This window comes from Xyrauchen texanus, chromosome 1 (assembly GCF_025860055.1).
Source record: "Xyrauchen texanus isolate HMW12.3.18 chromosome 1, RBS_HiC_50CHRs, whole genome shotgun sequence".
NCBI lineage: Eukaryota > Metazoa > Chordata > Actinopteri > Cypriniformes > Catostomidae > Xyrauchen > Xyrauchen texanus.
This window is the reverse complement of record NC_068276.1, coordinates 58,427,710-58,444,828: the sequence shown is the minus strand read 5'-3', so window position 1 is coordinate 58,444,828 and position 17,119 is coordinate 58,427,710. Positions and strand designations below refer to the sequence as shown.

General features: G+C 37.9%; 1 protein-coding gene across 1 annotated transcript in view; it reads right to left on the bottom strand.

Moving 5' to 3' along the window:
• Nucleotides 1-17,119, bottom strand: part of LOC127644872 (unconventional myosin-IXAa-like) — a 198,124-nt gene that overhangs the window by 86,957 nt on the left and 94,048 nt on the right. The window contains exons 3-6 of the mRNA XM_052128281.1: nucleotides 14,444-14,538; nucleotides 14,295-14,357; nucleotides 9,432-9,531; nucleotides 4,045-4,098 (exon numbers count right to left, since the gene is read on the bottom strand). Coding sequence (XP_051984241.1) covers nucleotides 4,045-4,098; nucleotides 9,432-9,531; nucleotides 14,295-14,357; nucleotides 14,444-14,538 — 312 coding nt within the window. The remainder of the gene's footprint in view (nucleotides 1-4,044; nucleotides 4,099-9,431; nucleotides 9,532-14,294; nucleotides 14,358-14,443; nucleotides 14,539-17,119) is intronic.

Sequence of the window (17,119 nt, the reverse complement as noted above, 5' to 3'; positions counted from 1 at the left end):
CTGATAATTAAAAACAAATATTAGGTTGATACTGGAATTATTATTTCCAACTCAAACAGTATAACATTTTATTTTGCGATGCCAGGTTTCAAGTTATAATTTCAGGTTTAAATGTTTTTGTATTAAACAGTCAATCATCTTTTCTACTGTACATTGTAATGTGTTTTGTTTTTTTTGTTGCCTGATTTCACTCATAGTTTGTAAAATGATATATATCTATAGTGTGAATGCCATTTTAAAGAACAGGAAGAACAGCATTGGAGAATATTTATAATATCGGCCATTATCAGTTAGAAGAAAAAAAAAGATTGGTGTCAGGCAACATTGCCAGTAAATTAGCAAAAGTAATAACATTTAACACACACACACACACACACACACACACACACACACACACACACACACACACACACACACACACACACACACAAGTTTAGATTTATAATATTGACATTCATTGTCAGTTATCGGTCAAAAACAAAAATTATCACTGTCTAGCAACATTGCTCATAATAAAAAAATTTAATACAAATAAAACAAGATTTAAAAACAATAACAGAAAAAAAATTATAATATCATATCAGTTATCGTTCACAACAAAAAATTTATAAAAATAAATAAAACAATTGGTATCAGTCAATATTACAGATAAAAAAAATACATAATATATATATATATTTTTTAATAATATGGCCATCATATATCAGTTATTAGACATAATAAATAAATAAAAATATTGTTATATGCCAAACTTCATAAAAAATAAAAAAAATAAATAAAAAAAAAGATTTTTAATAAGTATCGGTTATCAGTCATGTTGCATAGTGAGGATGTCTTCAAAAATAATGACATAAATAGTTTTCATTTATCACATAATGTTGCACAAAATCCAGTAAACATAAAAAAAAAAAGCCAAATCAATATTCGGTGTGACCACCTTTAAAATCGCACCAATTCTCCTAAGTACACCTGGACACAGTTTTTCTTGGTTGTTGGCAGATAAGATGTTTGTATCTATTTAGACAGTCTCAATTGCTTCCGTCTCTTTATGTAATATCAGACTGACACGATGTTCAGTGATATGAGCCAGTTAGGGTGACGTGAATCCACATCGGTCAGTGTTTACACACAACAGCTCTTCGTGATCGCTTGTATTACTACTACACTACTAAAGCAAGAAAATAGCTTTAAACTGCTTTAAATGAACAACTTAAGCATTAAGGCTCATCACAGCGGAGAGACAAAACAGACTGATTGATTACAGAACTCAAGGCGCTTACCTGTTACTGGAGTTTCCACATTGGAGAAAAAGTACTGTTCAAAATGGCGGAGAAGATTGCGGTTTCTATAGTGATCGACTCTTGCACACCAGCTACTGCTAATAGGGAGAAATATCCCCGCTTGGACGGCTATTTTTCCACTGAGAAAGCTGATCTTCAGAAAGCTAACAGCATCTCAGCTTGGGTGTGGCAACAGGTGATCACACACTCTCAGTCTCTCACACACCCCCCAAATAACTTGCTAGAAACAGCACAAGCTGTGATACTATTTCTGAAGTGAACTTTTTGAATTAATAACGGAGGTTCAGACGCATCATTCGTTTTGAACCAGCAATGGCAGATTCTGATCAGTTGCCTAATAAAGTAGTTCCATGCACAAATGCGTTTTTATGACCGTCCTAAATTTTTTTAAATGTACTTGTTCATTGAACTGTTGTATATAATCAATATCACACTCGCAATCGTGCTATATGGCCCTACATCAGCACTGCTGTAATTACCCGCGGCCTCGTGCCTGCGGCCGAATCACAGCAGTGCTGATGTAGGGCTCATGTGATATTGCTTAAATATTTATTTAGAATGTCAACAATCATTACAAAAAATGTCTGTATAAGTGCATTGCTAGTCATTATAAACCATTTCAGCATATGCCAACACTGCACTTTCACTACATTCATGTGAGGAATTGAGCAGCAGATCTGTACGCAGGAATTCTGCCATTCACCGCAGTCGACTCCAGCCGGCAGAGGAACTGTATCCTGCTCACAACAACACAGGCAAAATTTACACACGTTTAATGAGACAGTGTCTCTTTCATCGCCTCACGTCATTACCAATGCCAAAATTACAGCATACCAGAGCAGTGGAAAAGCTGAAACTCTATAAGCGTTATGGTTTAAACCCAATCTAGACTATTTGTTTTCTACCAGTTACATTTCCAGGGTAGGAAATGTAAAAAGGGCAATTTCACATGTTAAATGTTGTAAGCCTTCTCAACAAAAACAGACCTGAGACAACAGAAAGAAGTATTTAGGCTTTGGGTTTCAAGTGGAATGACACAGATTTGATTTTTTAAGTTCTTCCCAAGTGAAAATTCAGCAAAAGGGAAAATTCCCTTATTTCCACTGTTATTTCAAACCACTCTTCATGTTTTAAGAGTCTAAAGCAGGCAGCACATTAACACTTACCTTTTGATTACTGTTTATTGATACAATCATTCATGCCATCCAAAAAATGAAAATTGTGTTATTTATTTACCCTCATGCCATTCAAAACTTTCTTCCGCGGAGAAGAGAGTATCTGAAGACTAGTTTTCCATGTTCTTTTCCGTGCAATTACAATGAACAGGGAGTTAATCTTGCAAGGTTCAAAAAGGGTGCAAAAGCATCAGTGAAGTATCATAAAAGTGGTCCTTTCGACTCGTACGAACAGATAGATTTCAGTCCGTTTCTCACACAATGCTATCATATGGCTTCAGAAGACTTGGAATATAGCGCACAAGTTTAATGAACTACTTTTATGATACTTTAAAGTGATTTTGCACCCTTTTTAAGCTTAGTAACTTTGGTCCCAGTTCATAGTAATTGCATGGACAAGAGCATAGAGAACAGCCTTTAAATGTTCTACTTTTGTGTCCCGTGGAATAAAAGACATACGAGTTTGGAACGACATGAGGGTGAGTAACACTTTTCATTTTAGAGTGAATTATTTCATTGATTGGCACATGGCACAGGAATTCCAAATCCCAAAATGAAGACACTCCACCAGCAGGATATCTCACACCAAAACACCTAAGATCATTTGGTCATTGGCCTTGTGTGTGTATTTGAACTCGTCCCTCGTTTATTTAAAAAAAGCATAGGTTGCAATTACAGAAAGGCACTAACAATGGAAGCGAATGGGACCAGACATTAAACTCTAAAATACACACGGTTTCAAATATATAGCCACAAGATGTTAACATTATATGTGTTAACATTATTTTAGAAACAAAAAATAGCTTACTAAGCTTATCTGTGCCAAGTTCAATCCAATATTAAAACTCGGTTGTCATGACAACATAATGCCGGAAAACCTTAAAACCTGTAAAGCTGGCAAATCTGTTGTTTTGTCACACTAAAATCATTTTATCATGTGCAATGTTGATGTCTAGTGGCCTCACTTTTATTTTAACATGTATGGATTGGTCCCCTTCACTTCCATTGTAAGTGCCTTACTGTGACCGTAGCTGTTTTTATAAAAGATGGAGGAGTCTTAAGTATTTTTTTGTTGTAATATACATGTATTGAACCTGGAATATTCCTATAAACCAGAATATGCATTTGTAGGGCTACTAAAGCATGTGAGAAGGTCTTTCTGGCATTGTAGGCTTAAGGCCTGAAGTTAACATTTGTGTCAGAAAAACCCGCCCAATACAAATAAATCTTGTTTGCACTGTTCCTCATCACTCGTATCCAATCGACTTTAGCGTTAGCTTGCCAATAGAGATGTGACTGAGATGCCCAGAGGTCAAGCTATTATTAGAAGCATGAAACACACACTACTATAACACACAAAAACGCACAATGACCAAACAATACACGAAGCTAAGCATACTAAGACAGCCCAAGAGAAATTCAGAGATGCTGTGAGCCCACAATTTACAACCAGAGCCAAACACACACACACAGAGGTTGGGAGTGGTGTGTGTTGTGTGAAGGGAGAACTATGGAAAGTGATCTGGGGAGCCTTTGTACTGCAACGACACACTGATTTCAATACTGACCGGTTCGTTCTCATAGTAATTTTCCCAGTGCAGTCTGTGAGGTTTCTTTGTCATCTGTAAGTAAGGTAAACGGGATTAGCAACATTCCACACAATGCCTGCTAAACACATGCTGCTTTCAAAAGGGACAACAAAGGCATTACAAAATATGGCCACATGCTTTGGGTTATAAACACATACTGTAGGCTGTGTTCATAATGGCATACCACCATATTAATTTATAGCGATGATTTGCACTTTTATTTGGCCACTACATTTCCTAAAGTGGTGGTACAAAAGCATTTTCACTGTTCTAACAATAAAGAATTTCTATTGAACATAGATTGGATCTGTTGAACTCATGACAGGCCAAAATGTTAAAGAGACCCACAATGAAAGATACATAGAATATAAACAGATTATATAGAAACATATAACCAAATATGATGACATGCTGATTGATAAGAGAGGATTTTTTTTAACTTCTAAAACAATTGTGCAAGAATGGACTGTATAGGATACATGGTACATTTCAAAATCATAACCATGCATATGTTGGGCGATTCCACGGGAATGTCAACCACATCATGGAACAATAAAAAGATTTAAACAAAGGGACAAAGCCCCTGTTTTATTGGGGTATAATGGATAATGGATAGTGGATAGTAGCCTACTTTCCAGGTCGCTAGAGGGTGCCGCTTGCTCACACACTGCTGACTGGAGTAATCCTGACATTGCGATTTCAATCTTAATTCAATCAATCAATCATGCAGCAACGATGGATATTACACTGATGTCTCAGAAGTGAAAGTCTGCTGGTTTCAAACATTTTGGATGGTTTAATTTATCAGTGTTTCTGTCACAACTGTCACTTCCGTTTATGGTGGTTTGTCCTCATTAATGTGAAAATTTCAAATGACATGTTTAGGGGTGCCAAACCTTCTACACATAGTGGATAATTATTATTTCTGGATTGTGCATTTGAATTCATTATAAATCAAACATGAGTTTATCATATCAGCATTTTCATGCTCACAACCAATATGACGATATGTATGACGGTCAATAATTGGCCAAAGTTTTCAGCAGCCGATACATCGGTGCATCCCAACTAATTTACATTTACATTTATGCATTTGGCAGACGCTTTTATCCAAAGCGACTTACAGTGCACTTATTACAGGGACAATCCCCCTGGAGCAACCTGGAGTTAAGTGCCTTGCTCAAGGGCCCAACAGTGGCATCTTGGTGGTGCTGGGGCTTGAACCCCGACCTTCTGGTCAGTAACCCTGAGCCTCAACAACTGAGCCACCACTGCCCCAAGTTCATGATCTTTCAGGGCTGCACAATAAATCAAAATAACATCAGAATTGCAATATGGTCTATTAAACCACAAAAGGTTGTGATTCAATTAAAACTATTTTAAACTATTAAAATTATTTCAGCACGAAAAAAACATAATTGGACCGTATATTGAATACTGTCAATAGAATAAACATTGCGAGTCAGTTTGGTCACTAAAAGCCGTGTTGTGTCATCTTGTATCATTTCTAAAACTACAGTCTATTTCAATATTTTCAGTGAATTAAGGAAATGTTATCTACAATTAGTTTTTATTTGATTACAGCAATTAAGTTCATATCGAATTTGTCATTAATAAATTGTATAAGCTAATGTATATATTGACATTATCTGAGCTACCCTTTCTAGATATCGGACATTAAAAACCCATATCAGTCAACCATTCATCATGTGACAACAATGTAGCATGCAACCGTTTAAAATATTAATTGCTGCATATAGTTTCAAATACTAATTTTCAAAGTAGGCAGAATACAGTATCTGTTGCACTGTTTGCCGTAACAACGTATTCCATTCGGAACATAGCCAAAGACACACAAACAATGACATGCACACCAAATAAAATTAGATTGTGACAAAATAATGCTGAGATGACTGAGATGAATAGCCTGATCCTGAAATGGGTTATGAGAAGATCATGTAACTTAAATAACCTCAAGAAAACAATTTAAACCTTTAGTACTTGCTTGTAAAGTCCCTTATCAAAACTGTTTGACTGTTAGCAGAGCAAAACAACTTATTCAATTTTGAAGCCACAGACAAACCTTGGCATAGTTTATGCCAAGTTTACGCATTTTTTTTTTAAAGTGAATTCTCAAAATTGTTTCAGTCCTTAAGACATTCATTTGAGACAGAAGTTAAGAAAGAGAGCCACTATAATGGCCCTTGAGAAAAATTACAAGAATTCACACCTCTCAGTTTCACTGGAGATATGAAACTTTAAATAATATCTTAATTATACGTTTTTCACTCAACCTCCTAATGAGCAAAATATATTGATATTTCTTTTTATGTGTGGTTATGTTTGTTTGTGTACAGCCAGCAGGCAGGGGGACACATGAGATCGGGTACAAAAAGAGGGACTGTTGGCTGGAGACAACAGTGTATCCTCTGTCTGTGGAACCCCAGGACCCACAGCAGTGACTGTCATATGCTGCCGAGTAAAACAGAGGAAGTCTATGCAAATAGAGAAACGCTGCCATCCTAGTTTCACATCTTAGCGCATACAGTCTGGTCCAAATTGCATATAATATTGTAATAATTACAATTAAATTTGCAATGGAGGGAGAACCCTGCCATTGTTCTTTCCCTGCTTTCCGTGACCTTTTCCGAACAGACCTGTGTCGTGACCCATCAGCTGAGAAATACTAGAGCTGTGAATCTTCACTGGCCTCCCAATTTAATTTGATTAAGATTCAAAGGGAAATGATTTAATTACCAAATTATTCTCAGTGCATCACGATGCTTCTTGTCCTCCTCTTTGTTTTTATCGATACACAGATAGATTTGAACTCTTTTTTTTTTTCCTTTAAGATTTTTGTTGTTTTCAAAAAGCAGAATGAGTCACATTATACAAAAACACCATTAAATTAGCCGATTACATTAAACTGATTATATTAAAATGTTTTTGTGACATTTAAAGCATCGTTCATCATTTTCATTGGAATGGCAATGTGCAACAGCCAAAGAAATAGAGCGCAAGAGGAGACACAATTTTGGCCCACTCTTCTTTGCTGCTTCTTAGTTCAACCACATTGGAGGGTTTGAGCATGAACTGCCCGTTTAAGGTCCTGCCACAGCATCCCAATCTGGTTCAAGTCAGGACTTTGACTAGGCCACTCCAAATATTAAATGTAGCTACTTTTGAACAATTCAGAGGTGGATTTACTCCTATGCTTTGAATTATTGTGTTGCTGCATAATCCAGTTTTTCTTGAGCTTCGAGTCATGAACTGACGACCGGATGTTCTTTAGTATTTTCTGGTAGAGAGCAGAATTCATGTTTCCCTCAATTATATTAAGTCGCCCTGGACCTGAAGCAGCAAAGCATCCCCACACATCACACTACAACCACCATGCTTTTCGACTCGCCACTCTTTCATGGTTGGCATTTTTGGCCAGTGTCTTTCTGACAGTGGAGTCATGAATGGTGGGTGACCTTTATTGGTGCGAGAGAGGCCTGAAGTTCCTTGGATGTTGTCTTTGGCTTTTTTGTGACTTTCTGAATGAGTCGTCGCTGTGCTCTTGGAGGAATTTTGGAAGTTCGGCCACTTCTGGGAAGGTTCACCACTGTGTCAAGTTTTCTCCAATTGGAGATAATGATGTATTTTAATCACCTTTTCCCTCATCATTTCTGGAACTTCTTTTGACTTTGGCATAGTGTGCTACTGGGTGAGACCTTTTAGACAACTTCATGAAGCAAATATTTCTATTTATGTGTAGATTTGATTGAACAGGGCTTGCAGTAATCAGGCCTGGGTGTGTCTGGTCCAACTAAACCCCATTATGAATGCAGTTTCATAGATTTGGGGATTTAGGAACTAAGGGTGCAAAGACTTTTTCGCACAGGCCCAGTTGGTATTGGATAACTGTTTGTTAATAATAATTGGATAATTGATAATAAAACATTATCATTTAAAACTGTATTTTGTGTTTACTCAGATTGCCTTTGTTTTATGTTAGAATTTTTGAAACAATTTAGTATAAGATGTACACAAAAACAGAGGAAATCAGGATGGGGGCAAATACTTTTTCACAGCACTGTATGTGTGTCTGACCATTTTTTTCTAGCATCTCACTCGGTCTCTGGAATTTTTGAGAATCGATTCAGAATCGTTGGACAACCATCCCTAACATATTTCATTCATTCATTGTTTTATATATATATATATAAAATGTCACTGATTATAACAAAACTCACAATGTGTAGGCCTATCTTTAGCTGCACATTGTGATATGAACAAGCAGTCAGTAACTGCACTGCCTGATTGAAGTTTCAGGGGATCTTCAATACAACATAACAGTAACAGTTCTTGGTTTATTTCGAGGTGCAAGTCATAACTTCCAGGTCATTGAGATTAATTTGCAAACTGCTCCACCTAAATTGTTTTTGATTTACTAAAATGAACCAGCTCATAGCTCTCAATCATTTGGGAACCACTTTACACTGGTCTTGCTGCATGCTCCATTCTGTAAATTCAAAAGAAAAGGTTTTGAAAAAGCACTTGATTATTTTGTGATTATCATCCATCAGACGCACAGCCAGATGTTTTAAACAAACTACAAGTTAAAATAATGTCTGATGAACACAGACACACAGAGACCTATTAGAAACATCCATTACACAAGTTAATATTCCTGTACTGTAAACATAAAATAAGACATTGTTAACATTGACACACACACACACACACACAATAGAGCGCATGTCTGTATGCAATGACTTCACACAGAAACAAAGCACTGAGGCAGGGGTGTTATGGAAATGAGGGGCACGTTCGAAGCACAGAGCTGCTTTCTGTGGCGGGATTAGCTTTTAAAGCTTCTCTGTGTGCGAGACCACTGGGCCAGCTGAAAGGATTGAACTGTGGAATCTGTTTCTCTGGTTTCCCCTCCTTCCTGTTTGCCCAGTGAGAGTGAATTGGTCAATGGACCTGTTAGACCTCAGAGAGCAGCTGCTTCACACGCAGTCCAAAAGGGCTGCATCACAAAATGTGCTGCAATTCAATTTTCTAAACAGAGCTTTGCACACTGCACCATGGTCACGACAAATGGAAAACCCATGGTCTTTTGTTTGCACAAGCCATGTAGTTAGCTGCCTGACCCTGTATACACCTGGTATTTACTGTACACACAGCTTGGGATATTTGATCATAAGTGGACAGCACCAAATCATGGTGTAAACGGGGTACCACAACTTCTAGGAGATGCATCAACATGGATGACTCATGTTAATACCAGGTGTAAATCTATCTTGGATGATGGCAGTAAACAGGTTTAAACAGTCACTGATGATGCTTACACCGCATGCAGCGGTGTGTGGTCGTACCTGATTGAGGTAATGGTATTCCTCAGGCTTTTTGAGGTGGAACGCTGTCTGCTCTTCTTCACTCGTTCCTGCCAGCAGGTAATAAAACACATGGTAATTCCTGGAAAAATAAACCAGAGTAGTATCAGGTACAGAGTAACACATTTGGCATTAATATAGACATTTCATTGCAAATCATTGTATCACGTTGCACCTAGTTAGTCCAGCAGTGCACTGCCTCCATTCTACTGCCATTTAAACCAATCTCTACACAACCAGGAAATTATAGTCGGTTTCCTTCATATACCATCATGCCTGCCGCAAGTTATAAACCAGACATTGGTGCCGCCAGTAATAATGGACAGCAGACATGCTGATAATGCTGTAGGTATGTGACTTGGAGATTATTACACATTTAAACGGGGAACACTCCTACATGTTCACAACCACAACACTAGGATTTATATTCATAAGAGCCTCAACCTAACTGACCCTGTCTCTCAGTTTCAGTAAACTAGTGTCTAGAACAGGGGTCACCAAATAGTGTCCGCGGTCCAGGTCCGGACCTCGGCTTGGTTCCATCCGGACCGTGAGACATCTTGACATTTGCTGCCCCATCTCACGGTTTCTAATACTTCAAGTGATCAGTGCGACAAAACAACAGAGCTGTGTACAGCGCAAGCACACGGGCACAGATAGCACTGATCTTTCAGAACACGCTTCATTTATACCCTTTCAGGCATTGTGTGCAGAGTTGCAGACGTGGTTATTTTAACAACAGTAGACCATAGCGGAAACCTACATAGAGCAACAGTATAGATGGATACTGGAATCTGTTGTAAAACACACTGCGGAAAACGAGAATGAAGCAAAGTCACTTCATTTTTGAAAGTTCAACTTCATGTGTCCAAAATGAATCCGACCGTTCAGCTAAACCAGGTTTGTGACAGGACAATGTGCTTCCAGAGAGCCTTTAAACTATAAACTATATATATTTTTGGTCTAAAATTAGCTTTATTAATCAGCGTGTTTCGAGCCTTTCACAAACAGATTTTGTTTGTGAAAATTAGAGGTCATCTCTTGCATAAATGGCAAGGAAAACCAACCAAAACTGTGATTTTTACTAGTAGCATAGTGGAGTTCTCTTGAGAACGTTTGTATTATTTGGTAATCTGACCATTTATAGGCTTACTTAACTTTAGCTAACTGTGCAAAAGGTCACTTAAGTAAGAGAATATAAGAGCACTGTCGCTATAACCATGGCCGAGACTGTTATTATGAAAGCACGTAGCGTAGAGTTCAGATGTGGCGCTATTCACTAGGAAGAGAGGAACATACCGCATCAGCCGCTGCAAGAGATCAGTTCGCTGCATGCATGGGCGCTGGAGAGGTGCATTAAAGTTATTATCAGCCTCAGTTTGGACATATCTTGCGTTCATGTGCATCTTATATGAGCGAGTATGATTAATCCTACCATGTTCACAGAGTTATGTTCCTTGTTATCAGTAATTATAATCTGCAGATCTACAATGTTTCGAATTTTAATGTTTACAATGTTATAGTAAGTCATGAGGGTAAATAATGATGGTAAATGCAATGAAAGATGTTATATCAAGTGTTCATGCATCATTATGTTATCGTGTAAGGGGAACAGCCTATAGTTTGTATGTGAATGGTCTGATAATGTGTAATGGTGATTGCTGTTATTAGAGCTCTGCTATTAGTTGCAGAGAAACCACAAGCAAACACACTCATACAAATCCAAACCTACGCAAGCTGATATACAACCCAGCCCACTTATGCGTCAAACTCCCGCTGGTTAAGTCAAGGCTCATCTAATGAAGGACTATACTCCATGTTTCTCCTCTAATTGTGCTTCACCTGGCTACTCCGCATCTCATCATTCCCACCAGTCCTAGCATGCTCATCTGCAACCATCCCAAAGGCTCATATTTATCTAAGGAAACCCATTCCCACTGGATGCCGCAAAGGGCCCTTGTTGACTCTAATACTCAAACCCTCTAGAGTTCACTGCGGTCCTCAAGCTCATATCACTTCTGAAGCAGACACTGACTAACATGGATGTAAAGGCTGACTTCTCCCTCTGAAGTTGATACTTGCATACTTGTGACAATAAATCAGTTTTAAGTTGATGCGTCCCTCTGTAGTGTTCTGACCGACACACCTGGTTCACTACTATCAGAAACTAGCCTCCAATGACCCTTGAGTATCTAAAAATATTCAAACACAAATACTGGACTGTTGTCATTCAGCTTCAAAATGAACAGCTGATTTTATATATTAATATGTATAACAAAGTGCTCTCAATTGATAAACAATCTTTTGGTAGAAGACCCCCCAAACCAAGATCCTTTGGTTTTGTCTCTGGAGTTTCAATGTCCTAATCCTTGCCCAGTTTTAAAGTGACTGTTTTGACTTTGATTGGGTTTTTTTTTTTTTTCTCCTCCTTTTACAAAGTACTATTTCTGCCAACATGGGGATTTACAATTAGGCCTACTATTTAAAAAAAATGTGGATTCCTTATGTCATTTCATGGCTTTACTGACTACTAACACTATACAAGTTGTTGTCAGGACCTTTGCTGGGAAGGAAATCTAGAGACCGGACCTCTTGGAAGTTTAATTGAATACCCCTTGGTCTAGACCAGTTTAATAATGTGGCTCCAGTCTGAAACATCCATGTGCTTTCTGTGCAAAACTCAGCGATGAGGGTAACAACACTCAGCGGCACATTCAACAGCATCAGCGGTCGTCAGAAGTGACCCGTGTTCCAATTACGGGCCGCGCAAGTTTAAGCTAATCTGGGCATATTTCAGTTACACTGAGCATAATTTATTACGTCTTATTCAATTAAATGTATTCATGCAAATAAATGAGGGGGTGCAGTCATATCTACAGACGTCCCTGGTGTAACGACTATGAAATTTGGCTGATGATTAACGATCATAAAAATAATAGATACATTTTTAACTTGGGATCGTGTAATAAAACAAGGCTATTTGTTTTCTTTTATGGCTTCAAAACCTTGGAAAATATTGCAAAGGGGTAGAATTACATGAAAAATTATATTTTACTTTTCTTTTTTTTTTCTTTTTTATCCTTAATATGTCTCTTTTTGGTCAACTTTTAATCACCGCTGTTATTTTTGGAACCAAGCCAACCAGAATATGACATTACATTATATTTGAATTAGTGCGATTAATAAAAAAATTTTGTTTATTGCGATTAAATTGCAGATTTTGAAAATGCTGAAATGTGACACCACAAACTTCTTTCATGTCAAAATTAATTTATTTCCATCTTTGGAGAGAAAACAAAAATATATTTAACAATATAATGCTTTATTATCATTTTCTAAACAAAGCCTTCCACTGTACTATAAACAAAGAAATGCACTAAAATATCACTAATTCAAGTAACATTAAACATTTCCCAAAGTCTAAGTTGGAGGTTGAGTAATTGAAAGAAAGTGTCTCACCATTAAAAGGGGCAGTAAAGCTCTTAAACTCTCATCACGATTCGGTTCAGGGGGCGGCAACGTCAGCGGCACTTTGAACTCCACGAGAAAAGCGATTGAAGACAAAAACGTCTCATTGTGCGCTTTGGTGAGAGTTAAGACTTGCCGTGCTTCTGTGGTAACTAAAATGTGCCTTACACAGGCTGAAAAGCAGTTGATTTCTATCACAAGTCCAATCTGGGCTTGTTTTGTGCATCAAATAGTGTTAAGAGCTCCTTTCTCCATCATTTTATCACTGACAGGGGAGCGCTGTTGTGGTGTGTGCATCAGTGTAATGGCATTTATATGGCGGTTTTGGAGCAGTGGCTTCATCCTCGCTGAGCAGTCTTTCAGGTTATGTCGATATAGGAGTCATTTTACTGTGGATATAGATACTTGTCTACCCGTTTCCTCCAGCATCTTCACAAGGTCTTTTGCTGTTGTTCTGGGATTGATTTGCACTTTTCGCATCAAACTACGTTCATCTCTAGGAGACAGAATGCACCTCCTTCCTGAGTGGTATGATGGCTGCGTGGTCCCATGGCATTTATTACTTGTGTACTATTGTTTGTAGAGATGAACGTGGTACCTTCAGGCATTTGGAAATTGCACCCAAGGATGAACCAGACTTGTGGAGGCCCACAAAAAACTAATTTCTGAGGTGTTGGCTGATTTCTTTTGTTTATCCCATGATGTCAAGCAAAGAGTTTGAAGGTAGGCCTTAAAATACATCAACAGGTACACCTCCAATTCAGTACACCTCCTATCAGAAGCTAATTGGCTAATTGTCTAAAGGCTTGACATCATTTTCTGGAATTTTCCAAGCTGCTTAAAGACAAGGTTAACTTAGTGTATGTAAACTTCTGACCTACTGGAATTGTGATATAGTCAGTAGATGTCATAATCCAGGGGTGTCAAACTCTGTTCCTGGAGGGCCGAAGCCATGCGCAGTTTAGTTCCAGCCCTGCTCCAAAATGCCTCCTTTTAATCATCAAGCACTCCCGAAGACCTTGATTAGCTGCTTCAGGTGTGTTTAATTAGGGTTGGAGCTAAACTCTGCTGGACTGTGGCCCTCCAGGAACTGAGTTTGACACCCCTGTCCTAACTGACTTGCCAAAACTATAGTTTGCTAATATTAAAACTTCTGACTTCAACTGTAGATAAATGTTTCTCTAATAATAATCAGTGTTAGATCAATTAATCTCCATCAGGCGATTAAGTCACTATCGCTACAGGCCTAGTTGGCGTAATTACTGCATTTAGCCTCTGCAAGGCAGAGGAGTTGATATAATTTTTAAATAGTTACATTGATGATAACAACATCATCAATAAACCGTCCAAACAGAAGAACAAGGCTTTTCCTTTTACCTTTCATTGTGTTCCTGATAGACGAGCCTAGACTTCTCCAGCAGGTATTTCTCCACGTATGCCCTGAATAAAACCAAACAACAGATCAGTCAGAGCTTCCACAGAACTCTATAACACAGCAGAAATGAAACTTTTATTGTAGCTCTCACCCTCTCACAGTGCCACTCTCCTGATAGTTCACCTGGATGAACTTGCCAAAACGGCTAGAGTTGTTATTGTGAGCAGTTTTTGCATTGCCAAAAGCCTGTAAACACACAAAAAAATCAATAGCATAAGAGAGGTGACAGAGCTGTATGGAAGACCGGAAGGGCCACTTACATTTAAAATGAAGGAATCATAAAAAAAAATTATTTAATTAATGCATACAAATGTAGTTAAATATAACAAAATAGAGAATTATTAAAAATTTTATAAATGCAATTAAAGCTGATGTAACTTTTTCAGTGTTAAAATACTTCCTTTTATCCCAGCTTAAAAGAAACAACAACAAGGTCATTTTCTCAAAAACTGTAAATGCTTTGTTTCTGTGGCACTATAAAATTCCTGTGTTTGTTTAGAGCAACCCAGTTAGACCTGCTCCAAAAACGTTATTCAACCAATGGCATGAGTTGGGAGCAGGACTATCGTTAGTTGACATTTTTTCATTATAGTAATGAGAGAGATATTTTTGGGCATTATGGTCATGAGTTTCGTGGGGGTGTGTGCTTAATGAAAACATTGACACAAACAATGCAAAAATATTTTTACTCGTCATAAAAATATAATGTATGCGTTTCTTTGAAACATGAAATATGACCGGGACATATTCTTGACAAGTTTTGTGCAGTTTATTTTAATGTCGTCTTGGACTACTGACAACTAGGAACAAGAAGCATTCAGCAGGTCATGTGATCCTAACATGGCAGCCCCTATGAGAAGACCCTCTCCATCTAAAAATAAAATAGCTTTTATAAGGTAACTGATATGACTTCATCTCATCCAAGTGCTCATGTCTCAAAACATTTTAATGATGAAAAAAGTGCATCTATTGTTTTTACTTAGTGCACCTTTGACCCTGATACCAATTCAAATGAGCATCATGTTCATGTATTGTTATTGGCACAGGAGTTGTTGTAAGCAACATTACTTATTTCCCTAGAACAATATAGGGTGATATCACCTACCATAGAAATGATAACCTTATCATGCAGTACAACAGATGATAAAGTTATTGTTAAAGTTAATGAGAAACTTACAGACACTCATAGTGAAACTGTCCCCACTGAACTGACACAATACGACCAGAAACAGAAAACAAAAATGTTCCTTTTCTTTTGAAATACAACAATCCTCTAACAATGTAAATTTAAAAACTCAACCCTTATCCACAGTCCAAAAAGAGCATTTAATGAAACCAAGCTGCAATAACGATTTGTTGCGAAATCTGTGCTTTGTTGACGCTACACTGATCCCTACATTAAAATATGATCACCCAAATCTTTACACCCTACACAGTTATATTTTATATGCTAAAAATCAAAATCAAAAGTTTGTAATGTTTTAATTCACACCCAAGCTAGTTGGTTTCGTTCATGGCTTAGAACTATGTTATGAAGGATTTTATGAAATCTCTATGGAAAAAATGAATGTGAAAAATATGCCAAGAACCAAGATGACTGAAAAAGTGGACAGGCACTGCTGCACTCCGTTGAAGTATGGGACGCCACAAAACTATATTGGCTCCAACAGCAAACCCGCGTCCTACAAGCTAGTGCAGTTACTCATTTCACACTTATTTCACAGAAATTAGCCAATCGTAACAAGCTGCATTTACGTAGAGGGTTTAAAAGGCACAGCGGCAAAAAAACATCCCCTAAATGCATCCATGAGAATGTCAGGGTTCGCACTCTTTTTGTCCACTACTGTTCCAACACTTTTCCATGACTTTTTCAGTTGTTTGTGACTACTGTACTGGGTAAGAATTTTATACAGAAATGTATTGCAATAGCGTTTAATAATGCAATTTCTAGCTGATGAAATATTTTAGAGCTGAGCATTGTGAGAGAAATTATAGTCACTATAATTTCTATAGTAATTTACATAAAATTTTTCAGCACTGGAAATCGTAATAAAAAAATGTCTAGATATTTCTAGCTTTTCCATGATTATGGGAACCCTGGAGGATGGAAAGTGGTCATTAAAAACTCAGTTATAACTCGTTTTGGTGCAAGACACCTTGACTAACATTACAAGTGGACTACAGGAGCAAATAGAGTAAAACAGAACAAAACAACGTGCAAGACATTTACATTTATGCATTTGGCAGACGCTTTTATCCAAAGCGACTTACAGTGCACTTATTTCAGAGGACAATCCCCACGGAGCAACCTGGAGTTAAGTGCCTTGCTCAAGGACACAATCGAGGATCGAACCAGCAACCTTCTGATTACCTGTTCAGCACTTTAGCCCACTACGCAACCACCACTTAACACAACTCTAAAGCCGTATTAAGAGTCTATTTCCCCATAGGCCTGTTTTTATTTTGTGTCTGACTGGAAAGGAAGTTACTCGGAGTGGTGGTGGCGCAGTGGGCTAAAGCACATAACTGGTAATCAGAAGGTCGCTGGTTTGATCCCCACAGCCACCACCATTGTGTCCTTGAGCAAGACACTTAACTCCAGGTTGCTCCGGGGGGATTGTCCCTGTAATAAGGGCACTGTAAGTCGCTTTGGATAAAAGCGTCTGCCAAATGTATAAATGAAAATGTAAATGTACTCGGTTGTACAAAAACTTGTAGCGTCACCACAAGTAAACAAATTCCACTGTGGAAGGGTCAGAGATGCCTT